This window comes from Hypanus sabinus, chromosome 7 (assembly GCF_030144855.1).
Source record: "Hypanus sabinus isolate sHypSab1 chromosome 7, sHypSab1.hap1, whole genome shotgun sequence".
Classification (NCBI taxonomy): domain Eukaryota; kingdom Metazoa; phylum Chordata; class Chondrichthyes; order Myliobatiformes; family Dasyatidae; genus Hypanus; species Hypanus sabinus.
Genome location: NC_082712.1, coordinates 14,798,536 through 14,824,338, shown reverse-complemented (window position 1 = coordinate 14,824,338; position 25,803 = coordinate 14,798,536). Strand labels below are relative to the sequence as shown.

Genomic DNA, 25,803 nt, shown 5'->3' with positions numbered 1-25,803 from the left:
CGTTCTATTTCTTTTGTTTTGCCGTGGAATGTTTGCCAATTACTCAGGGGTGATTCAAATCAAGAACTTTCAGTATGGACCCATCTTGTTTTGCAATGCAACAACATTAGTGTATTTGACCCTTGAACAATATTCTGTTTGAGACTGGATACAAAGTTTGCTATACAGCTTAGACTTTGGCACTCTGTTTCATTTTACATTTAACACAGTCTCTCTTTTTTTCCTCCATAGTTACTTTGTAATGTTGGCCACTGTGAAGAAAAACTAGGTTTTACTTATGAAGAAATTATTATATGGTGAGTATGGAATGTGCCTGGAATTTGTCTCGGCCAGGTTACAATATTGACATTGACCTAGAACCATAAGCATTTCAGCACCCCAAGCTGTTGCTGCTATTCAGTGAGACTGTAGTTTATTAGTAACTAGATTCATACACCTACCTTTACCCCATATTTGCTAATACCTATGGTTAACATAATTGATGTCAAATTAACTATTAACAATCTAGGTTTCTGGAAAAGAAATTGAACTATTCCTTTTTCACTTTTTTTTTAGCTATATCCTCTAGCCCTGATCTCCCCCATCCAGTATTAATAATTTCCCTCTAGATACCAATTAATTGCCCTCAAGGCTTGAAAGTCATATCCTTCAAAATACCGGGAAATACAGTCCTCCTTTGTCTTTTCTCTCTGTAATTCAACGCTTTGGACTCGAGGTGAATCTGTAATGGATCTGTTATGAATCAACTTTGGACCTTAGTAAATTTGTAGGGCGGTTGTATGTTACCTTCCAGCAAGAGCTGGTCACATAGTACATTTGTACTCCAGACATTGTCTAATCAAGGCTTTATGCATTTTTCTCCTCTAGATTTAATGTCCAATATAAGATTAGATTAATATCTAACACAACAGATCTGGAAGAAGTCAAGTGTCTGGTAGCATTTGTTGGGGGAGGGAGAATTGTTGACATTGATTAATTTATATCTTCTATTGCATTTCAATCCCTGGTTCAGAGAGTTTCTTCTGAGCAGCGATCTTTTCGGCTTTCTTTGTTTATTTAGCAATACAGCAAGGAATAGGCCCTTCTGGCCCTTGAGCCATGCCACCCCAGCAACCCCCGACAGCCCTAATTAACCCTGACCTAATCACGGGACAATTTACAATGACCATTTAACCATGTCTTTAGAACATGGGAGGCAACCAGAGCACTTGGAAAGCCCACACGTTCTGTGGGGAGGACATGCAGAGACTCATGACAGACAGCACCGGAATTGAACTCCAAACTCTGACGCTTTGAGCTGTAATAGCATCGTGCTAACTATTATGGTATCATGGCACCCAAATGTTTGACACATCATTCAGTTACCCGAACATTAGAGTAAGTTCAGATCCTGCTGGAAATTATAATTCAGTTTTGTAGTGAGGCAGCACTACACTACTGAGGTACCACATTTTCAATGTGGACATAAAAGTACTATTTTGTTGTACTATTTCCACTTAGTATGGTGGTCATTGCGTTCCCACCTACCAAAAAAGCAGGTTATCTAGTTGGTTAATTCATTTGCTTTTGGGACCTGGTGACTTACTTCATTCACCAATAAAACAGAGTAAGTAGGCAGACAATCAGACATACTTTATTGATCCCGAGCAGGGTAGCGGTTAATCTAATGCTATTACAGCACCAGCAACTTGAGTTCAGTTCCTGCCACAGTCTGTAAGGAACATCTATGACCACATGTGTTTCCCTCATATGCTCTGATTTCCTCCCACGTTCCAAAGACATATGGGCTAGTAGGTTAATTGGTCACATGGGTGTGCCTGAGTGGTGTGTGCTTGTTGGGCCAGGAAGACCTATGCTGTATTTCCAAATAAAATAAAGTGACCACCCATTAATTGTGCGATACATTGAGGTGTGATGAAAGAACTTCTTTGCTCTTTTTCCATTAATGAACATTTGCTTTTGCACAGTTTGCGATTAGCATTGTTAAATGAAGCCAAAGAGGTGCGTGCAGCTGGTCTCCGTGCGCTCCGATATCTCACTCGGGACTCCAGTGTTCTTCAAAAGGTGCTGAGACTGCGCGTGGATTACTTAATAGCTAGGTTTGTAGGCTTTCTCTTTGATTATTTTCACTGTCTGATGTGTCATTATACTTCTGCTGTATAGTAATTCAGTCTTTTGCTGAATTGTTAAATGTACTTGGTGCTTGTTGATTTGAACATACGGTACACTGTAGAGTATTGTTCAAACCACATTTGGGGTATTGTGAGCAGTTTTGAGCCCCATATCTAAGGAAGGATGTCCTGCTTTGAAAAAGCCCCAGAAGAGGTTTTTGTAAACATTCCTGGATTTGAAAGAGTTAATGTATGAGGAGCATTTGGCTCTGGGCCTGTACTCACTGGAGTTTAGAAGATTGAGGAGGGGATGCCCTCATTCTCTACCAAGTACTGAAGGCTTAGGTGAATTGGATGTTGAGAGGATGTTTCCAATAGTGGGAGAGTCTAGGACCAGAGGCATAGCATCAGAATCGAGGGACATCCATTTAGAACAGATGAGGCGTTTCTTTAGCCAGCGTTTGGTGAATCTGTGAAACATTGCCGCCCATGGATGTGGATGCCAAGTCATTGGGTGTATTTAAAGCAGAAGCAGATAGTTCTTGATTATTAAGGGGGTCAAAGAGGGGAACGTTGAAGGGGGAAAATTAATCAGCCATGATCAAATGGCAGAGCAGACTTGAAGGGCTGAATGACCTAATTCTTCCCCTATGTCTTATGGTTTAATATGCAACTCAGAAAGGGTTGGGCTGAGTATGCTGCGAATTTTCACCTTATCTGAAGTTACTTTTATATTGGCTCATGAAGTGATAGTGTTATCATGGCTGACATGCAGCAATAAGAGAGATGAAATTTGCCAGGTTGAATCCAGGCAGACAGGATTCAGTTAGAAAGATAGTGGACCCTGAAGCTACAGCTTCCAGATCTCAAAGTAAGCAGAGGTTAGGTAAGGGGATGCTTAGAAAGAAACGAAGATTGCATGCAGTCAAACTTGTCAGGAAGAGCAGGCAAATGCTAGGCCAAAATTGCAGCCAGCAGGGCATTAGGGTTACAGAATTAAAAAAGGTAGCAAATACAGTACTCAGTGTTATTTCTCATTGCATGGGGTTTAACAAATATGGAGTATGATTTTGTTGCACTTATACTGATTGTCGTATATGATGTGGCCATCACTGAATTGTAGCTGAAGGATGGTTGTAGGTGGGAGCTGAATATCCAAGGTTGCATATTATATCAGAGAGACAGGAAGGTAGGCGGAGGGTGTGGTGTGGTTCTGCTGGTAAAGACTGGCATCAGATTAGAAAGATGTCACATAGGATCGGAAGATGTTGAATCCTTGTGGGTTGAGTTAAAAAACTAGAAGAGTAAAAGGACTCTTGACGGTTATATACGGGCCTCCAAACATTAGCTGGGATGTGGACTACAGATTACAATGGGAAATAGATAAGACGTGTCAAAGGGGCAACATTATTAGTCGGGAGATTTTAACATGCAGGTAGATTGGGGAAAATCATGTTGGTACAAGATCCCAAGAGTGAATTAGTTGAATGCCTATGAGATGGTTTTTTAGAGCAGTTTGTTGTTTGAGCCTATTAGGGGATCAGTTATTGGGTGGATTGGGTGTTTTGTAATGAACCAGAGGCAATTAGGAATTGTAAAATAAAGGAACCCTTCAAAGGCAGTGATCACAATATGATTGAGTTCAACTTGAAATTTGATAGGGAGAAAGTAAAGTCTGATGTAGCAGTATTTCAGTGGAGTAAAGAAATTACAGTGGTATGAGAGAGGAGTTGGCCAAAGTAAATTGCAAGGAGAATCTGGCAGGGTTGACAGCAGATCAACAATGGCGTGTGTTTCTGGGGAAAAATGAGGAAGGTGCAGGATAGATGTATTCCAAAAACAAAGGAGTGATGGCGCAATAATATCAGCACCAGACTTTGGAGTGAAAGTTCCCAAGTTCGAATTCAAGTTGGGTTGAGCATCAAGCTAGCAACTCGGCCTCGTAAAAACAAGAATAGCTTGCTACGGGAACACCGTCATGACGGTGCCCCAATAACTCCACTGCCAAGTTAAGGGCTATTAAAAAAAGCAAAGAAATAAACTCAATTGGCAAAATAGTACGACTATGGCTGACAAGGGAATCGAAGCTAATGTAAAAGCAAAAGAGAGGGCATACAACAAAGCAAAAATTAGCAGGAAGTTAGAGGGTTATGAAACTTTCAAAAACCTATAGAAAATAACTAAAAGACTCATTAGGAGGGAAAAAGATGTTGGAGTCAGTTGTTAAGAATAAGACATTGGAGTACTTGGTGACACAGGACAAAATAGGATAAAGTCAGCATGGTTTCCTTCAGGGAAAATCCTGCCTGATGAACCTGTGGAATCCTTTAAGGAAATTGCAAGTAGGATAGATAAAGGGGACGCATTGGATGTTGTCTATGAAAGCAAGCTAGCAAACAATATCAAGGTGGATAAAAAGGTTATTTCATGTGTATAAAAGAGTGATGAGAGTGGATAGAGAACTGCTAGAAAATGAGACCAGAGAAATACTAATGGGGGACAAGGAGATGGCAGATGAATTAAATGAGTATTTTGCATCGATCTTCACTGTGGAAGACAGTAGCAGTGTACCAGGTGTTTAAGAGGGAAGAGAAGTGACTGCAGTTACTATTACAGGCTGAAAGACTTAAAAGTACACAATTCACTTGGACCAAATGAACTGCACCTTAGGGCTCTGAAAAGGTAGCGGTAGAGATTGTGGAGGCATTAGTAATGATCTTTCAAAAATCATTGGACTCTGGCATGGTGCCAGAGGACTGGAACATTGCAAATGTCACTCCACTCTTTAAGAAAGGAGGAAGGCAGTAGAAGGGAAATCATAGACCAGTTAGCCTGACCTCAGTGGTTGGGAAGATCTTGGAGTCAGTTGTTAACGATGAGATAATGGAGTACTTGGATAGATAAAGGGGATGCAATGGATGTTGTCTCTTTGCATTTTCAAAAGGCCTTTGACAAAGTGCCACACATGCAGCCCCTTACCAAGTTAAGAGCCTATGGGATAACAGGAAAGTTACTACACAAAAATACAGCTCCAGATGCTGTGGATCAAAGAATACGTACACAACACTGGAAGAACTCAGCAGGTCAGGCAGCATCCGTGAGAAAAGCGTAGCCAACGTTTCGGGCCGAGACCCTTCATCAGGGTCTGGGCCTGAAACGTTGGATACTCTTTTCTCAAGGAAAGTTACTAAGTAGGAGGCAGCAAGTGGAAATGAAAGGACTCTTTTCTGGTTGGCTTTTCAAGTGTTGCTCCGCAGGGTCAGTGTTGGGACCACTTCTTTTTATGCTGTGTTTCAATGACTTAGATGATGGAATAGATGGCTTTGTTGGCAGGTTTTGCAGATCATATGAAGATTGGTGGAAGGGTGGACGGTGTTGAGGAAACAGGAAGGCTGCAGAAGGACTTGGATTAGGAGAATGGGCAAGAAAGTGGCGAATGAAATACATTGTTGGAAAATGCACGTTCATGCACTTTGGTAGAAGAAATAATTGTGTGGACTATTTTCTAAACGATAAGAAAATCTAAAATCTGAGATGTAAAGGGACTTTGGAAGTCCTTGTGCAGAACACCCTGAAGGTTAACTTGCAGGTTGAGTTGGTGGTGAGGAAGGCAAATGTAATGTTAGCATTCATTTCAAGAGATCTAGAATACAAGAGCAGGAATGTGATGCTGAGGTTTTTTAAAGCACTGGTGAGGCCTCACCTTGAATATTGTGAACAGTTCTAGGCTCCTTGAGGGGGGATTTTCACTGAAACCTTTTGAATGTTGAAAGGCCTAGACCAAGGGTCGGCAACCCGTGGCTCTTTCATCTCTGTGCTGCGGCTCCCCGTAGTTTGTTAGTTTTTGAAATGTAATTCGAAATTTGAAGATTATGGTGATCTTGTACAATCTAAAAACGTTGTGGAGACCCCATTTCCTGGCACATCCGAACCGGCTCACAATTAGCCACCGTTCCGGCTAAGGGAGATAGCCTACGGAGGTTTGTGAGTATGTGTCTTTTGGAGCATCCGCGCCCACGGGGACGGGTTGAGGGAGGCTTTAAATCAAGGCTGTTTAGTTCGAATAAAGTTACCTTTGACTGCAGTGTCTTTATTTTAGCGCTGTGTGTAGCGCTACACCGCTACAACGTGTTTTTTATTGCTATTAATATACATCACCACTGCCAATGCTTGACACCCGCCAGTGTGCGCTTTCTTTTAATTCTTCGATCCAAGGTAGGCTACCTATGGAGTAATCTTCAACCCAACATCTTTTTTTCGGAGTTCAAAATGTTTTTGTTGCATGCAGAAATGTAATTTCGTTTTCTCTGCAGGAGTTCATCAATTTCATAAATGCAACTCATTATAGTTTGTTTATACATAGCATAAAGGCAAAAAAAAACGTTGTATGCAGTGTTATTTCATTTTAAATGTGAAACGGGTTTTGTGGCTCCCAGTGTTTTCTGTGGGAAATGGGTCCATATTGGCTCTTTCAGTGGTAAACGTTGCCGACCCCTGGCCTAGACAGAGTCGATGCGGGAAGGATGTTTCCCATGGTGGTGGAGTCTAGTGTGAAGGCACAGCATCTGGATGCAGAGAAATTTCCTTGTCAGATGCACGGAATCATACATAGCAGTCAGTGTGACGCTATTACAGCTTCGGGCATTGGAGTTCAATTCCGGAATCCTCTGTAAGGAATCTGTACATCATCCACTTGGTATGTGTGGGTTTCCTCAGGGTGCTCTGGTTCCTTCCCAGTTCAAGATGTACTGGTTAGTAGGTTAATTGGTCATTGTAAAGTGTCCCATGATTAGCCTAGGGTTAAATCAGGTGATTGCTGGACAGCATGGCTCAAAGGGTCAGAGGAGTCTGTCTGCACTGTATCTCTAAAATAAATGTCTGAAAAACTCATTTGCAGCAGCTTCACAGACACATGGTGTCAGATAAGCGAGATTTGTGAGAAAAATTATAAATTAGCCTTAAACTAAACATAGTTTTCACAAAAAAGAACAAAATTGGAGTCTATTTTAGTGCGAAGTAATCACAGTGGCCATAGTGTTGTTAAACTTAGTGATTAGAGTTTTTCCTGTTGGTTCAAGAACCAAATGATTGAAGGGAGGTAGACGTTTTTGAACCTGGAAGTGTGGGACTTCGGATTTCTGTACTAATGGTTGTTGCGAGAAGATGGCCTGGCCTGTATGGTGGAGATGTTTGGGTGCTCCTTCTAGAGGCTCCACCTCCTCTGGATATTACTGATTGTGGGGAGGGATAGGAGCTGAGTCCACTCACCTCTGCTGCTTACTTTTGTAAAGATTGTAAAGTAATGTACATGGAGCAGAAGTTGTGACTCTGCAAACTGACATAGATGTTCAACTATATTATGTTTTTATTTTAAAATCTGTGATTGTTAGTGTCAGGCTTTCAGCATGAATCTTGTCTTCACTTAATACAGATTTCATCCTGTTGTAATATTAATAAAGATGAAGTTTAGCTTTAGTTATCATATGTACATCAAAACATAGTCAAATGTGTCATTTGTGTCAATGAAATGATAGTTAAAAAATCTTTAAAACACCTTAGAAAGTACGCAACATCTCAAGATAATTGAAATATAGCGACATTGAATGTGAAGGAAATATTATCAGGTGAATTTGAGTGTGTGTTAACTATCTGATCAGCCCAGCCCTCTCTACTATCAATGAAAACTGATTTTCTCATTTGGTGCAACTTGTAGGTGTCGTGTCCCCTGGCTGCATCAGTTGTACTCTGAGCATTGATTCCTGTGACATCCCACTGGTCATTGGTTACCAGTCAGAAAACCACTCCCTTATCCAGCTCAGTTTTCCCTGGCTATTGACTAATCTTCTGTTTATGCTGTTGTGTTACCTAAACCGCCTTTGACTGACTCTTGGGTTGCGACTTATTGTGAGCCTTGAAGTTTAAATATTGGTCCTCTGTATCAACTCTAGTCAAAAAAAACTAAAAATTGTTAGATACATTTGTTTCCTTTATTTAGCCATGTAGAATCTAATTTTTTGGATCATTTTCCAAATGTTTTTATTAATTGATTCTAGCAATTTTTCAAGAATATGCATTAGGCTAATTGGCCTATAGTTAAGTTACCTGCCTCTTTCCCTTTTTGAGTACATTGACCATTTTCCAATATTTTTGCACTTCTGCGGACTCCAAGGATGTTTGGAAATTAACCTCATTAGTTTGTCTAATGCTAATTGTCAGGTGAAATACAGTAAAATGTATTGACAGATCACTGAAGTACAATAAAAATGAGAGACACTACAGTGCAGTAGCACAGTTCTTGGTTGAACACATTTTTGTTATCCATTTCCTCTAGGTGTATAGACATCCAACAGAGTAACGAGGTGGAACGGACGCAGGCACTTCGATTAGTTCGGAAGGTAAATCACCAAGAGCAGCACTGCTTTCATATTGGACCTGCAAATGCTATAGTACATAAGGAACACACAAAATGCCAGAGGAACTCAGTAGGTCAGGAAGAATCCATGGAGAGGAATAAACTGTTGGTGTTTTGGGCGAAGGCATTCTGGGTGAGCACATGGCTGAAGAGCCAGAGGGCAGCAGAGATCACAGGGGAGCATGTAAGAGAGAATTTGACTGAATTCCTGTCGAAAGAGAAGATCTAAACTTGTTCAGGGTAGGCATCCCTCAAAGAGATTTCACAATCGAGCAGCAAATTAGATTCTGCAGATGCTGGAAATCTTGAACACACAAAGTGTTGGAGGATCTTAGCAGGTCAGATACTACAAGCTGGAGGCAGAGTTGTGTGAATGACAGGTTAAACCCATATTATTCCCATTGGCTGGGAAGTTCTGTTTAAAGTTTCCAAAATTTGTTATCCTTCATGAAGAAACTGCTGATTGAATAGATAAGAAAATGAGATTTTCTCTTTGCCCTGCTGACTATAGCCAACATCGGATAAACTCACTTCTAAGTTGGGCAAGGTGGCTGCCTAAGGGAGGGTGACTCTCAGCTGTATTCTGTATAAATAAATGTACTTCAAATAATGTAAAAGGACCTTTATTCCATTTCTAAGCTGTGCTGTATCGATCAGTCTCATTCAAAGGGTTAGCTTTAATTTTTAACCCTCTCCGCTCTTATTTTGTAATAATTTGAAATGATTGTGAGATGAATCTTAGGTTTGATCTATGCAAATCTGAATAAGGTTCCATAATATAATATTTAAAACTTCACTGAAGAAGTGGGAATAAGAAAAAAATAAAGACTGAACTGAAGAATCTGTCTGCAGATCAGTCTTGCCTATTAGATTCTTTCCCATGGTCTGAATGCCAATTGCTTTAAAAGTACCTGTCATCATCATTTTACTGACTGATGTTGTCCATTTCAATCCCCCTTTCCAGAATGATCTATTCACTTTAAGCAGCTTTCAATAGATAACAAATGCATATTCCTGAAGCCTTCTGTTATCTCTATGCACCTTTCACAAAGTAAGCTGATTTGAATTTCCTTAACTTTTCCTCAGATCTGAAATATCTGATAATCAGAAATTTTCATCAGTGCAGATTTTGCTCTTGACAGAAGCAGAATCTTGTGGATGGTGGAAGTCAGATTGAAAGTGAAAGTGCTGGAAAAAACGGAGACAATAAGTCAGTTAATGTTTCAGGTCAGTGAAGAGCTTCCATTTATTCTTTCCAATTAGACCTATTCCCATTTCTTTTTCAAAAAGCAGATTTTAATTTATTAAACTTAGAAGTGAAAATTACAGTAGAATTGATTTAGTTCTGTAAAAGATCATGAACCTGAAAAATTAACTGACTCTACAGATGTTGAGACCTGCTGAATATTACTAGCATCTTCTCAGCATTTGATCACCTGTGCTCTGATTGAAAGGCTAAGGTTGCGAGCACAACTCTGATGAAAGAGGAAGAGAACAGATTCATTCTCTTGGTGCCAGATACATCAGGTAAAGATTGAGCTGATGAGTGAACAGAGAGATAAGGGAGCATTTAAAATGCTAGAATAATTGTAACCATAACTGAACTTTGGGGTGTCACAGTGGCTTAGCAGTTAGTGCGATACTATACAGCTCAGGCTTCAGAGATCAAAGTTCAATTCCAATGTCTGTAAGGAGTTTGCACATTCTCTCCATGAACCATATGAACTTCCTCCCACAATCCAAAAATGTCCAGGTTAGTAGGTTAATTGGAAATTGTAAATTGTCCTGTGATTTGGCTAGGGTTAAATAGATAGGTGCGTCTCATTGGGTCAGAAGGGCCTGCTCTGTGTTGTATCTCTAAATAAGCAACTTTACATATTGCACAATAAATTCCATTGGCTTTTGGACAAATGTATTTTTTTATTATGTAGAGCTGGTGTGATTTTCAGGTAATTCTCAATCTCCTGCTATCTCTGAGTATCTAACCTGGTCCCAGCATATTGATGTAGTCATAAAGAAGGCAAGACAGCAGCTATACTTTACTAGGAGTTTGAAGAGATTTGGCATGTCAACAAATACACTCAAAAACTTCTATAGTTGTACCGTGGAGAGCATTCTGACAGGCTGCATCACTGTCTGGTATGGAGGGGCTACTGCACAGAACTGAAAGAAGCTGCAGAAGTTTGTAAATCTAGTCAGCTCCATCTTGAGGCTAGCCTACAAAGTACCAGGACATCTTCAGGCAGTGGTGTCTTAGAAAGGCAGAGTCCGTTATTAAGGACCTCCAGCACCCAGAGCATGCCCTTTTCTCACTGTTACCATCAGGTAGGAGATGCAGAAGCCTGAAGGCACACACTCAGTGATTCAGGAACAGCTTCTTTCCCCCTGCCATCCATTCCTAAATGGACATTGAAGCTTTGGACACTACCTCACTTTCTTTAATATACGGTATTTCTGTTTTTGCACATTTTTTATTCAATATGCATAATAGATTTACTTGTTTGCTTATTATGTTTTGTCTTATTTATTATTTTTTTCTTCTCTGCTAGATTATGTATTGCATTGAATTGCTGCTGCTAAGTTAACAAATTTCATGTCACATGCCGGTGATAATAAACCTGATTCTTACTCTGATATTTCTATGAAGTTGACAAGTAACTGGCATGATGTTTCTTATTTACCAAATGTTATTTTATTGTAATATCCACAAATTGCTGAAGGAACTCAACAGGTAATGCAACATCTATGGAAAACAATGAAGAGTTGACTTTTCAAGCTGAGACCCTTCATCAGGAATCCCACTGAGTTCTTCCAGCAATTTGTGTATGTTTCCCTGGATTTCCAACATCTGCAGAATCTCCAATGTTTATTATGTTGCTGTATGTTGATTATGGCCTTCAAGGTTAATTTTAATGATTGACTACTCCCTCTTTCTCATTTTGCACTGAATTCAGAGTAAAACTCACTTCATCAGTATCACGATCTTTTGGTCAATTATCACAAGAAATCATTTATTCCTCGAGATTTGCATATTAGTGAGCTCTGAATATAAGTTGGAGTTTTCCGAGAAGGACCACGCCCTATAGCACCAGTATTTATTTTGTGGATGTATTGCTATACCAAGTTCCTATTGACATTCTTTTCATAAGGAAGAGGTGTGGTTAAACTCCCTTCAGGCAGACTGGGCAATATAAATTTAACAGATTAAAACTCCATCTGAGCTGTAATCAATTTTACTAAAAATCAGAGCTTAACAAAATGCTCCATTTGTGTCAACTCTTTGCAAGGGTTGAAAATTAGTATCTGGTGTCTCCCTATCTGGCAAATTCTGCTTCTGTTTTAAACCATTGCCTTTGCTTTCCTCTATTGTGCAAATGGGCTTTCTTTGTGGCCCATCATTCTGTGTAAAGGAACTTCAGCTACTTTCACAGACAACTTTGATATTATGAAAACAATTAGATGCAATCATTCTTGTACACCAAATGCTGGTTGGATTGTCTGCTGTTTAAAACAACATTGGAACAGAGCTGATTGTGTTCTGTAGAGATGGTGGCTCTCAGTAGAAAGGGAAATATTACTTTCCTGAATTTGTTATCTTCAATGATGTTGAGGGCAAACTAAATTCACTTCGATCTTTGCAGAAGAGGTTAAGGAGATTTTTTCCCCCACTGTTGGTATAATCTGGTTGTGAACCCAACTGTGGAAGATCGACAGAACGAGGAGGAAAAACACATGGGCTTTACCGGAAGCTGTTCATTTTATTCTCCCTGATCAGGCTTCTGTGGAAGATATTATTTATCTCCTCTTCCCTTATCTGGTCGTGAAAGTATTTGCTGTGGCACTTACCTTTTCAAGAGCTTTCTTTTTTCTTTCTAAATCTTTTTATTATTATTAGTAATATGGACAGAATACAAATGATATATTGATAAAGAAATTACCAACATACAAATTCCATTACATATAAAAAAAACATACATAATAGTTACAATATAAATGAGTTTACCAAGACATAAGCCATAAAATATATGTATGAACATGGTAAGTCTAAATATTTCAAGAGCTGTTCTGAATTTTCAGTCATTATGGGGAAAAAACACAAGAAGCTAAGAATAGGAACAGGCCCATGACATACAATCTTTGGGACCCACTGTGCTGTCCAGTCTGATCATCACTGATTTGATCATTGGCCTTGAATTTGGTTGTCTGCTTGATCATTTTAGTTTCACTTATCTATGAAATGTACCCCATACTCTAATCTGCTTAGATGTCTCAGACTACTTATTTGTATCTTTATGAAATGCTACTTTTTTTGACACCTTTGCATTTGAGATCTTGTTTTCATAAGATTTTATCTCTGTTGGTTTTACAACATCGATAAAAGCCAGAATATACCAATTTTTCTACCATTTTTCAAAGTAAATTTATTATCAAATTGCGTGTGTATATGTTACCATATACTACCTTGAGATTCATTTTCTTGCAGATATTTACAGGAAAATAAAGAAATGCAGTAAGGTTTACAGAAAACTATGCATAAAGAAAGACTGACAAACAACCAATATGCAAATGAAGACATTGTGCAAATAATAAATAATACCAGGAGCATGAACTGTAAAATGAATCTGTAGGTCGTAGATTTTCTGTCTCAATACCAATACCATATTTGTGTGCTGTCTGCACACCCTGATGCCTTTGTGTAGAAATCTGTTTGTGTCCATAAATATATTCAGTGACTGGCCTCCGCAGCCTTCTATGGTAGAGAGTTCTACCATGTTCACCACGCTTTGAATTAACATATTTTCCTGGTTGCTGTTTTATCCATATTCATATTCTAAAACTGTTTTCCTTGGTGTTAGTAATTGCATTGTCTCCTTCCAACCCCCTCCAACCACAGCTAGTTGAAATATCCTCTCTACATGCGGTCTGTCCAGGTTTGTCAGAAATTTGTACACTTCTATATTATCTTTTTCTAATTACATAGGTTAGTACAGTACAGGAGCAGGGTCTTTGGCCCATTTAAGCTGCATATCTGCCTATATGTGGTCCCTTGATTCCCTGTCTATTCACGTGCTTGTCTAAATGCTGTTTAAATGTTACTGTCTTATCTGCTTCCACTACTTCCTGTGGCCAGGCATTTCAAGCACCCACCAGTCTGTGTAAAATAAAACTTGTAAATCTCCTTTAAATTTTCCCTCTCTCACCTTAAAGCTATATCCTCTTGTATTTGACATAAGTTTGCATGGTAACATGTAGGGCAGCACTGTAACGTAGTGGTTAGACTGTCTGTGAACAGTTTGTAGGTTCTCCTTACGACCATGTAGGCAGCTCAATTTGTCACCACGCTTTTAGGCACCAACATAGTATGCCCGTAACTCACTAACCCTTGGAATGTGAGAGGAAACCGGAGCACCCGAAGGCCACTGGGAGACCATATAAACTCCTTACAGCGGTGGGATTTGAACCCTCATTGGTGATTGCTGGCGCTGAAAAGCATTGTGCTAACCACTACCCTACTGTGGCACCCATCTGTCCGTTATGTAGCCATTACGTACTGACCCTCTTGCTCTCCTTCACCTGAACTTCGGGATCAAGTTGTTTTCCTTTGGCCAGGTTGCCAAAAGCAGGTTTATTATCACTGACATATATCGTATGATTAGTCTTGCAGCAGCAGGATAGTGTAATACGTAAAATATACTATTAACTATAATAATAAGTTCAAAGAAACAGTCTGAGTTGAATATCTTAACAAGAATGTTAGCACTTTCAGCCTCAGCCGCCTACTTTGTTTGTGCTATCTTCCGTTAAGTGACCAAAAGTTCGCTCAGACTCAGCATTGTGCAGATTAGCTCCTCTGCGTGCAGTTTCATTGAGACCAGAAATAAATTGGGCTGAGGTTTTGTGAGTCGATCTTGTTTTTTTGCAATAAAGGTAATTCTAATTTGACTGGACTTCCTGTAATGTGGCTTTCAGCTGAAAACTGTGGCTAGATATATCAGAATCTCAGTGAAATCCTGCTATTTGCATAGTCCAGCTGACAAACAGAACAAAACAGGCTAGTGGTGACCCTGTAGAGATGGTGATGGATGTACCAGGAATTCCCCACTTAGCTCTGTCTGTGTTATGACTCAATGTGAAGGAAATTGCCATAATAAATTTTACAAGTGTGTGGGTGTATTGAATGCATTGAAGTGTTTTTTGTGTGTTTTTTTTATTTGCTGAACGTTTATTTGAGATGCTTATTTTTGGCATGCAGTACTGCCAGAATGAAGATTGCGTGAGTTAGGTTTAGAATAAACCCTTTTATATAGTCAGATTTTCTGTTATTTACATAGGCGCAGTGAGTGAAAGTTAACAGAATGAAAGGAATCAGAATCAGGTCATTATCAGTGACATGAAATTTGTTGATTTGTGGCAGCAGTACAATGAAAGATATACAAGTTACAAAAAAAAATAAACAGTGTAAAAGAGGAATAGTGAAGTAGTGTTTCTAGGTTCATGCACCATTCAGCAATCTGCTGGTGAAGGGGAAGAAGCTATTCCTAAAACTTTTGAGTGTGGGTCTTCAGGCTCCCTGTTCGACCTCCCTGATGGTAGTCATGAGAAGAGGGCATCTCCTGACTGGTGAGGGTCCATAATGTTGGATACCACTTCCTTAAAACACCACCTTTTGAAAGTGTCCTCAGTGGTGGGGAGTGTTGTGCCCATCGTGAAGCTGGATAAATCTACAACTCTCTACAGCATCTTCTTCTGATCCTCTTTATTGGCAGAATCTATAAGCCTCTGCGGCCTCTTGCAGTCCTGCGCATTGCAGCCTTCATACCAGGCTATGATGCAACCAGTCAGAATATTCTTGATTATACATTTGTACCTGTAGAATTAATCTCTGTTTTACCTGTTAGATTATTGTACTAGCGTCAAAATATTTTCACTGTTTGCCTTACCCCGCCTCTTCATGGTGACCTCTTGAAAGTGTGCAAGGTACATCTCACAAATTTGACAATCTGTTGCAAGTTACATTACCATTGTGTCCTTTTATTGACCATTCTTCTTGTAAATCTTTTAAGGTTTGTATCTGTGGAGCATACCACAATAGGACTCAATTGTGTCCCTTACTCTATGTGCACATGTATTAATTTTCCAAACAAAACTGCAACTAAACTTGGTTAAGGGATTCCTCACTGGGTTATTTTCACCCTTCTAGCCATCTGTTAGCTCTGAGCTTAAAATTCAGACCACTTAGTGTAACATCTGTTTGGTGAAAATGTCCACTGAATGGTAGACCAAATGATCAATTGTTTCAACTCCTTACGGCCCCTTTATATGATGTAGAATAGATTAGAAACTAAACAAACTGAAAATAATTGGTCCTGATGAAAGGTCTCGGCCCAAAACGTCAACTATTTATTCCTTTCCATAGATGCTACCTAACCTGCTGAGTTCCTCCAGCATTTTGTGTGTTACTTGAGATTTCCAATGTCTGCAGAATCTCTTATGTTTATGAAAATAATTGGTATACTGTGATGCTATTATTTTTTTCTGACAATTTTTGGTAAGTGTTTCATAGCTTTTTGGAGAAAATCAGAAAAGGTAGGTCACTGTTAGAAACCTATTTTGACCAACAGAATGAGTTTTGCTTGGTATGGAGAAGGGCCAAAATGGAATTTCGGAAGAACGGGAGGGATCTCATTGAAACTTATCAAATGTCGAAAGGCTTCGATAGAGTGGATGTGGAGAAGGTGTTTCCTCAGGTGGAGAGTTTAGGATCAGAGGACACAGCCTCAAAATGGGGTGGGGGGGGGGGGTCCACTTAGCACGGAGCTGGGGAGGAATTTCTTTATTCAAAGAGTGGTGAATCTGTGGAATTTGTTGCAAAGGCAACTGTGGAGGCCAAGTCATTGGGTATATTTAAGGCAGAGGTTGTTAGATTCTTCACTAGTCAGGGCTTCAAAGAGATTGGGGCTGAGAAAGAAATGAATCAGCCATGACAAAATGGCAGAGCAGACTTGATGGCCTAATTCTGCTCCTCTATCTTATGGTAATAAATGCTGGTCTTTAGGATTGAATGCTAGGCCCACATTTGTTCTGTATATTAATACATAACTAGAATTTAAGTGGTGAGTTTAATCTTGAAGTTTGATGAACAGGGATGGCTTGAGGACATTCCTAGAGAAGTAAAGCACAAAAGCAGGCCCATCAGCCCATCTGGTCTGTGCCGAGCCATTTAAACTGCCTACTTGCATCAACCTGTACCAGGACCATAGCCCTCCATTGGGTAGTATGCTTTCCATCTTTTAAGGGAACATCTAACTATTTGAAGAGGTTATGACAATCTAATAGGACAGTCAGAGATTAGATTTAGTTTGCTTCAGTAATCAGCTTCTGTTCTGCTGAGATCTTGCCTGGTAAAATGCTTCATTAGTTTTTTCTTTGGACAGATGATCACTGTGAATGCTGCGCTGTTTCCCAGCTCTATCGCAAATTCCCTGATTGCCGTTGGGAATGATGGTCTGCAAGAACGGGATCGAATGGTCCGAGCCTGTCTCGCCATCCTCTGCGAGCTAGGTAACCGGGCTAACTTCCCTTATCCAACTTCCACACTCAGAATCTTGACCTAGAACATTAGTGCTGAGTATCCTTGGACTTCTGTGCGTCAGTATGTCTAAAATTAACGTTTGGAAGTTCAAACCCACTATAGAGAGAGAAGACAAAGATTTCATTCAACTTTCAGTGCTGCAATAGGTGTAGATGACACTTGAGTTCAAAATAAATTCATAATCAAAGTACATCTATGTCACCATATACTATCCTCAGATTCATTTCCTTGCACGTATTCACAACAGAATCATTAAAAAACTGTGCCCAACTAGAGATGGATAAACAACCAATATGCTAAAGATTACAAATACAAAAAGAAAAGAAAAAGAAGTTAATAAGCAATAAACATCAAAGACATGAATTGTAGAGTGCTTAACTCTTTTTGATTCTGATGTGTTTCTGTTTATTTACTGGGATTAGTTCAGTGTTGGGATAAGTGAAGTTATCCCCTCTGGTTCAAGATGTTTGAGTTGTAATAACTGTTCCTGAACCTGGTGGTGTGAGTATTGAGGGCTCCAGTACCTTCTTGACAGCAGCATTCAGGCCTTAAATTATGATAAATTATTCCAATAGATGCCAGAAGTTCCATTTCCAATTTGAGGAAAATGGGAAATATATTTGTGTCAGCCACATTCAACCAGCTTTTAACCATTTGATTAAAAACAAGTTTAGTTTTCCACTGCTTGAAATATCGCTTAAGCAGCATTTAGACAGGCACAGGACCAGGCAGGGAATTAAGGCACCATGTGCACTTTACCGACCTTTACTAACTGCCACAGGGAGATTTTAAGACAATATGACACAATAGAGCCTTTGACCCATCGGGTCTGCCCCACCGTTTGATCTGCCTGTATGGTTCTGTACTGTTTCTATGTTCTATGATGGGTTGATAGAACCGGGTGGGAGGACTGAGTAAAGAGGAAGTAAACTAGGTGATGTGGAGGCCAAGTTCTTAAAGTTTGATTAGTTTTGAGGGGATGATAGATTTGAATGCTCAGCTGTAATCTGTAAAGAGCATCCTGATGTGTGCAGGGTTGAGTGAAGAGCCAGTGAGATGGAATCTGTTGTACATTTATCAAAGGGTCTCGTTAGGCTGGAGGACCTGTATACATGTGGTATGCCTCTAAAACGTACCACATGGACATGGGGCAACACTGCAACATGGCGGTTAGTGTAAAGCTTTAAGATCAGGATTCTATTCCAGCTGCTGTCAGTAAAGACTTTGTATGTTCTTCCCGTGACCACGTGGGTTTCCTCCATAAATTGATTAGTAAGTTGTGGGCATGCTCTGTTGGCAGTGGAAGCATGACAGCACTTGTGAGCTGAAATCAGCACATCCTCAGACTGTTGGTTTTTAACACAAACAATACATTTCACTGAACGTTTCGATGTACGTGTGTCAATTAAAGGTCATTCTTCATACAGGACATTACTTCCAGAGTATGTAGCTATGAATTGTATTGATATCATTAGTTGACATCTTTTGATTAATGTAGTTACTGTGTTACAGTAATTTTTATTCTAATATTGGAGTAATTTATCAGCACTTCAGAATGCTGAGGTGGTGGCGAACCGTGGAGGCCTGAGTACCATTTTGAAGAATGTGATCGACTGTCAGTTGAATCGGATAAACGAGGCCCTCATCACGACCATTCTGCATCTACTAAATCACCCAAAGACACGGAAGTACATTAGAACGGATGTGGAACTGGAGGTATGGCCATGGGTGCCTTTACAATTGCAGTTATAGAAACATAGAAATCTACAGCACAATATAGGCCCTTCAGCACACAATGCTCTGCCAAACGTACTTACTTTGAAATTACCTAGGGTTACCCATAGCCCTCTATTTTTCTAAGCTCCATGTACCTATCTAGTAGTTTCTTAAAAGACCCTATTGTATTGGCCTCCACCACTATTGCCAGCAGCCCATTCCACACTCACCACTCTGCGAAAAAAAAACTTACTCCTGACATCTCTGTACCTACTTCCAAGCACCTTAAAACTGTGCCCTCTCATGTTAGCCATTTCTGCCCTGGGAAAAAGCCTCTGACTACCCACACGATCAAAGCTTCTCATCATCTTATAGACCTCTATCAGGTCACCTCACATCCTCCATCATTCCAAGGAGAGAAGGCTGAGTTCTCTCAACCTATTCTCATAAAGCATGCTCCCCAATCCAGGCAACATCCTTGTAAATCTCCTCTGCACCCTTCCTATAGTTTCCATATCCTTCCTGTAGTGAGGTGACCAGAACTGAGCACAGTACTCCAAGTGGGGTCTGACCAGGATTCTATATAGCTGTAACATTACCTCTTGGCTCTTGAACTCAATCCCACAGTCGATGAAGGCCTTCGGTGACCTAGGATCTCGTGCTTTCCCAGTGAATATGATGAATAAACTCTCTCAGGCTTCTAGCCAGGTACAGGTATCAATTATAACTGATGTTTTGATGACGGTCTTTGCCATCTTTTGCAGGGATGGTGCCTGGGCTTGTGTAGTCTGGTAGTACTATATCAGACTAGACATGCCCAGGCATATCCCCGAAGTAGATGGCAGAGTTTGTCATCGAAGCATCAGTTATAATCGATACTTGTACCTGGCTAGAAGCCTGAGAAGAGTTTATCCGTTCTGTGAAATACATTAATGCGGGAGAGAAAGCTATCTTATGGATGACAGTAAATTTGAGTTTTCCTGACATTAAGATGAAAAACCGATTTCTCAGCAAAAACTGCTTTGTGAACGATTTTACCTGAACGCAAGCTGTGAGCTGAATTGTCATTCTATTCTTCCCCCTTGTCTTAACCAACCCCCCCACCCCTCATTACCGAATTCTGACAAATGGTCTTTAACCTGAATGCTATACCCACAGATGTCTCCTGACCATCTGAATGCTACTTGCATTTCTCTTTTTTTAAATACGTGTCTGTAAAAGGCCTGGTGTATTTTTTGAAATAATATTTTCTTCTGTTGCAGCAAATCCTAGCACCGTACACAGATTTTCACTACAGACATAATCCGGATACTGCAGAGGGACAGCTCAAGTAAGACTTCTCCTTGAATTTCTTTCAGATGTGCTATTCTCAACAAAAATTGTTGAGCCGATTAAGCTGGATAGTTCTGGAAGGGAGAGGAGCAGATTGTCAAAGTGCTGTATGGTTAAGTGGGAAATGTAAAAATTCCCCTATGGGAACGAGTATAAAATAAGAAGTAATAGGGCCTGTAATCATGATACTGTCATAGTTACACGCAGCTAATCTTTACTCTTGTAGAATCGAAAAATGGCAGATCTAATTTTCATAAGCCATTGACAGGTTTCTGGAACAGTACATTATAAACCAACTAGATATCTCATCAAGTATTACTAAGATAGGAATCGGTGAGAGTCAAAAACCTAGGTCTGAAACCTGTGTTTTATGGTTAAATAATAAGTTACAATGGTTTAAAGGCAGAATTGTTTAATATGGCCAGGAGAGTAGATTAAAAAGAAGGGTGGTGGATAATGATGGCGAACAATTACAGAGATATTTTCATAATTTTAAACAAAGGTATGTTTAGTTGACAAATAAGGACTTCGGAAAGATTAATAGAGGGCCAGAAGAATGGCAGAACTGTAGAAACTGGCAAAGGATGGCTAAAAGGATAATCGAAAATTATGATAATGTAATTTATAACATGAAATACAAAAATAATTTCCATGAAGCTATCTTAACAAGTTAAAATCCTGTGGGGTTACAGGAAAGATACAGGCAGGAGACAGTGAGTGGGAATATAAGGCTGTTTGGCTGCCAGTGGTGTTCCTCAGGGGTTGGTATTGGGACTGCTGCTTTTCACATTGTTTGTCAGTGATTTAGGCAATGGGATTGATGGCTTTGTGGCAAAGTTTGCAGATGATATGAGGAGGGGTAGTTAGTGCTGAGGAAGCAATGCGATTGCAGCAGGGCTTAGACAAATTGGAAGAATGGGCAAAAAAGTGGCAGATGGAATACAGTGATGGGAAATGTACAAAAATGCATTTTAGTAAAAGGAACAATAGTGCTGACTATTATCTAAATGGGGAGAAGGTTCAAACATCAGAAGTGCAGAGGGACTTAGTCCTTGTGCAAGGCTCCCAGAAGGTTAATTTACAGGTTGAGTCTGTGGTAAAGAAGGCAAATGCAGTGTTGGCATTCATTTCAAGGGGCATAGAACATAAAAGCAAGGAGTTAATGTTGAGTCTTTAGAAGATACTACTCAGGCTCAATTTGGAGTACTATCAACAGCTTTGGGCCCTGTATCTTAGAAAGGACGTGTTGTCATTGGAGAGAGTCCAGAGGAGGTTTACGAAGATGATTCCGGGAATTAAAGACCAGATAGGGTGGAGAGAATGTTTCCTTTGGGTGGGGGTATCCAGAACTGGAGGGCACAACCTCAAAATTGAGGGGCACCATTTAGAACAGGTAAAAAGGAATTTTTTTTTAGCCAGAGAGAGGTGAATCTATGGAATGCTCTGCCACAGACTGCAGTGGATGCCAAGTCCATGGGTATATTTAAGGTGGAAGTTGGTTGTTTCCTGATTGGTCGGGGCATCAAAAGATGTGGTGAGAAGGCAGGTGTATGGGGTTGAGTGGGATCCAGGATCAGCCATGATGGTCTGGTGGAGCAAACTTGATGGCCTGAATGGCCGAATTCTGCTCCTATGTTGTTATTGTTTTATGATCTATGTGAAAGGTGCACTCCAAGGATAGGAATGAGGAATTGATAATGAGACTTAATAAATGGTAGATATATCAACAGATACTTTGAAAATTGTCTTCGTGGTTAAAGAAACTGAAAGCATCACAATAATAATAGAAAAACCATGGCGGAGAATGGAGAAGCTTAAAGCAATCATTAGGGAAAGCTATTAGGCCCATGATAGAACTAAATTTGATAATTCCCCTGATCTCATGGGTTAAAATGTAAGTTCTTAAAAAAAAGTGTCTGCAGAGCTAAATAGATCACATGCTTTAGAGCGTCCAAAATTTGGAAAGGGTCACAGCAAGTTGGAAAATCACGAAGATAAACCCTGTTCAAGACTGGGTGGAACAAAGCTTAAAGTCTACCGTTAGGGAAATGCTGGCATCTGTTATTGAGGAAGTATCAGAAAAACAATCAGGCAGAGTGGATGTGGTTTTACGATGGGGAACTTGGGTTGGACAAATCTTTTGGAGTTTGTTGAGAATATAGTGTGTGTTGTGACGTGAACAAAGTTACCGGAGTGACACTGAGGCTGGTTGAATATAGAAGTGTTTTATTCAGCAAAAACAAGCAACAGGCATTGTATTGAGACCCTCTTGGAAGAAGAGGCCTGCCTCACCCAATATTGCATGATATTTTTATATGCTAAAAATCAAAGGTAGCAGCAGAGCATTTCTATAGTTACAGTGTATTTACAATGCTTCCTTGGAATTACATACAGTTTTCAAAGACCCTTCTCTTCGCACTCACACTTCAGACACCAAAAATGAATGTTAATTCCCACAAATTCTGGGCCGCATTCATGCATATGCAGGCTTCTACAGTCAAATGGAAGGCCATTGTTCAAAGCTGCATTTTAAAATTCAGTCTGCAATCCATATTCAAATATGAAGATTGGCTGCTGTTGAACTTAATGTTTGCAGTGTACCCTAACTCCAGAGTACATCCAAACAGTGAGCATGATGGATGGATCATGCTCACTAATGGATGAGCATAAGGAATGTTGTCGAAATACAGAACGATGCCTTCAGCCCAACCAGTCCATGTCAGCCACATTGTCCACACACCATATACCTACACCCTCTGTAGTTTTGGACCTCATTAGCCTGGGGAAAGGCTCGCCATCCACCTTTATCTATGAACTTCATAATTTTAGACATTTCAAAAAAGTCATCCCTCATTCTCCCATTTTACAAGGAATAAAGACCTAGCTTGACTAGCCCCAGTCCTAGAGCTAGGCACATCTTCGTAAATCTTTTCTATTCTTTTTCCGGTTTAGCCACCTGTTTCCTATAGCAAGGTGATCAGAGCTACACATGGTACTGCAAAGTACAATCCCAGCAGTGTATACAATTGCAACATAATGCCTTACCTGCTGTACTCAAATCTGAATGATGAACGCCAATGTGCCATGTGTCTTTTTCACCACCCTGTCTACCTGGGACACTGCTTTCAATGAACTGTGCAGTTGTACACCGAGCCTCTTCTGTTTTAGTCCTTGCCATTCATAATACAAGCCCTACGTTGGTTTAACTTCGCCAGAATTAATTACCTCTCACTTACCTGTGTTGAAATCTATTTGCCACTCCTTGGCCCACTTCCCTAACTGATCAACAGCACCCCTAATCTACGATAACCTTCTTCACTATCAACAGCACTTCCTAATTTTGTGTCATCTGAAAATTTACTGAACAACTCTTGTGCATTTGCATACAGCACTTACAAAAATAATGACTAGCAGGCATCCCAACACTGACCCCTGCAGCACAACACTAGTCATCAGCCTCCATTCTGAGAAAAAAACTCAACCATCACTCTCTGGTTCTGGCCTCCAAGCCAGTTTTGAATCCAAATTTAGATAGATTTATTTATCACATACTGTGTACATCGAAATGTACAGTGAAATGTGTTATTTGTGTTAATAACCATCACCCTCAGGGATGTGCTAGGGGCAGCCCATAAGTGTTGCCACACATTCCAGCCCCAACTAATTCCACCCAATAGCTCTCCCTGAATTCCTGGGACCTGACTGTCCAGACCAGTAGATGGGGCATTTTTACATTTTGATTTGGATTATGTTGGATACCTTTAAAGGGGTATTGCATAATTTAAGAGATGGTGGTATTAGGGTTATACAGTATGTTAAGAGATTTTGGACTGGCTAACTCACCAAAACTAGCAAGTTTCTTAGAAATCTACAGCATATTGCAGGCCTTTCGGCCCACAATGTTGTGTCCACCATGTAACCTACTCTAGAAACTGACAGAATTACCCTAGCACATAGATCTCTATTTTTCTAAGCTCCTCTTACTAAGAGTCTCTTAAAAGACCCTATTGTATCTGCCCCTACCACTGTCACGCACCACTCACTCTGAAAAAACTTACCTCTGACATCCCCCTTGAACCTACTTCCAAGCACCCTAAGACTATGCCCCCTTGTGTTTGCCATTTCAGCCCTGGGGAAAAGCCTCTCATCATCTTATACACCTCTATCAAATCACCTCCCATTTTCCGTCGCTCCAAGGAAAAAAGGCCAAGTTCACTCAACCTGTTCTCTTAAGGCATGCCCTCCAATCCAGGCAACATCCTCATAAATCTCCTCTGCACCCTTTCTATAGTTTCCACATCCTTCCTGTAGTGAGGCGATCAGAATTGAACACAGTACACCAAATACTGTGGGAAAATGGATCATTTGAATGATCAAATGAATAAATTGTCATTCAATATGTTGTTTATACAAAGAGGTGTGGGAGAGGGTACAAAGATGTTGCGGAAATAGTGGGGCAAAATCGGCAGATGGAGTGCAAAACTTTAGAATATCGTTGAAATGAAGAGAAAGACGATCAGAATGCTGTGCTATAAACATCTAGCTGTTGTTATGCCTGTAACACAAAGTTTGCATGCAGATACATCACATAATTACTCTTAGAGAGGGAATGATTGCCTTTATGGAGGGATAGAACATAGAACATCTTAGCACTGCGCAGGCCCTTCGGCCCACAATGTTGTGCTGACCTTTTAACCTATTCTAGGATCAATCTAACCCTTCTCTACTACATAACCCTCCATTTTTCTTTCATCCATGGGCTTATCTAAGAGGTTACTAAATGCCCTATTGTATCTGCCTGTACAACCACCCCAGGCATGGTGTTCCATGTACCCATCACTCTGTGTTTCTAAAACAAATCTACCTCTGACATTCCACCCCCCCCCCCCACCACCTGCTTCCCATACTTCCCATCACCTTAAAATTATATTAGCCATTTACACCCTGAGAAAAGGCACTGGCTGCCCATTCGAAAGGTGGGTGACATGGTGGTGCACCTGATAGAGCCTCAGTATTGCAGTGCCAGAGACCCAGGTACTGTCTGTGGAGTTCTACCCTTAATCGTATGGGTTTACACCGAGTGCTGCAGTTTTCTCCCACCTCCTACAGGTAAGTAGATTGTCCACTGTAGATGGCCCCAAGTTTATAGATTAGTGGTAGATTTTGAGGCAAGATGAGAAAATGGTGAGAAAAATGGGTCAACATAGAATTAGTTCAATGGGTTGTCAATGATTTGTTACAAACCCCGTAACTGGGTATCTTACCAGCAAAGATAGGAGTATCCGTTGAAGTCTGATGATACTATTTTTAACAGTATTTATTAGTAAAAATACACAAAAATAATATCAATGCAAATATACAGATAATATACGTCATCAATACTAAACCTAAAAGTGCGGGTATAATAATAATCAATAAGAAATAAGCTCTATTGTTGTCTAGGGGATAAAGAATTGTCCGATGGAAATATAAAATTCAGTTCAGTTCATGCAGGCTGCGGTAGTTGCTGATCACTGAGTTGCAATTGTTGGAGAGAGAGAGAGAGTAACAGCTATTAACTTGCCGACTTTCCTTTTATGATCTTGATCCGTCGATGTGTTACTGTAGTGGCCATTCACGTATGACCCTTCTGTCTTTGA

The 25,803-nt window shown here is 40.2% G+C and overlaps 1 protein-coding gene across 4 annotated transcripts in view; it reads left to right on the top strand.

The window, feature by feature from the left end:
* rictora (RPTOR independent companion of MTOR, complex 2 a) overlaps positions 1 to 25,803 on the top strand; it is a 202,564-nt gene that overhangs the window by 60,635 nt on the left and 116,126 nt on the right. For 3 of the 4 annotated variants that reach the window (XM_059974241.1, XM_059974240.1, XM_059974242.1), the window contains 6 exons: positions 232 to 296; positions 1,968 to 2,099; positions 8,443 to 8,506; positions 16,959 to 17,085; positions 18,663 to 18,832; positions 20,095 to 20,162. In XM_059974241.1, the coding sequence (XP_059830224.1) occupies positions 232 to 296; positions 1,968 to 2,099; positions 8,443 to 8,506; positions 16,959 to 17,085; positions 18,663 to 18,832; positions 20,095 to 20,162 (626 nt within the window). Of the gene's footprint in view, positions 1 to 231; positions 297 to 1,967; positions 2,100 to 8,442; positions 8,507 to 9,609; positions 9,751 to 16,958; positions 17,086 to 18,662; positions 18,833 to 20,094; positions 20,163 to 25,803 lie in introns of those variants that run through there. The other variant, XM_059974243.1, reaches the window with a different exon arrangement.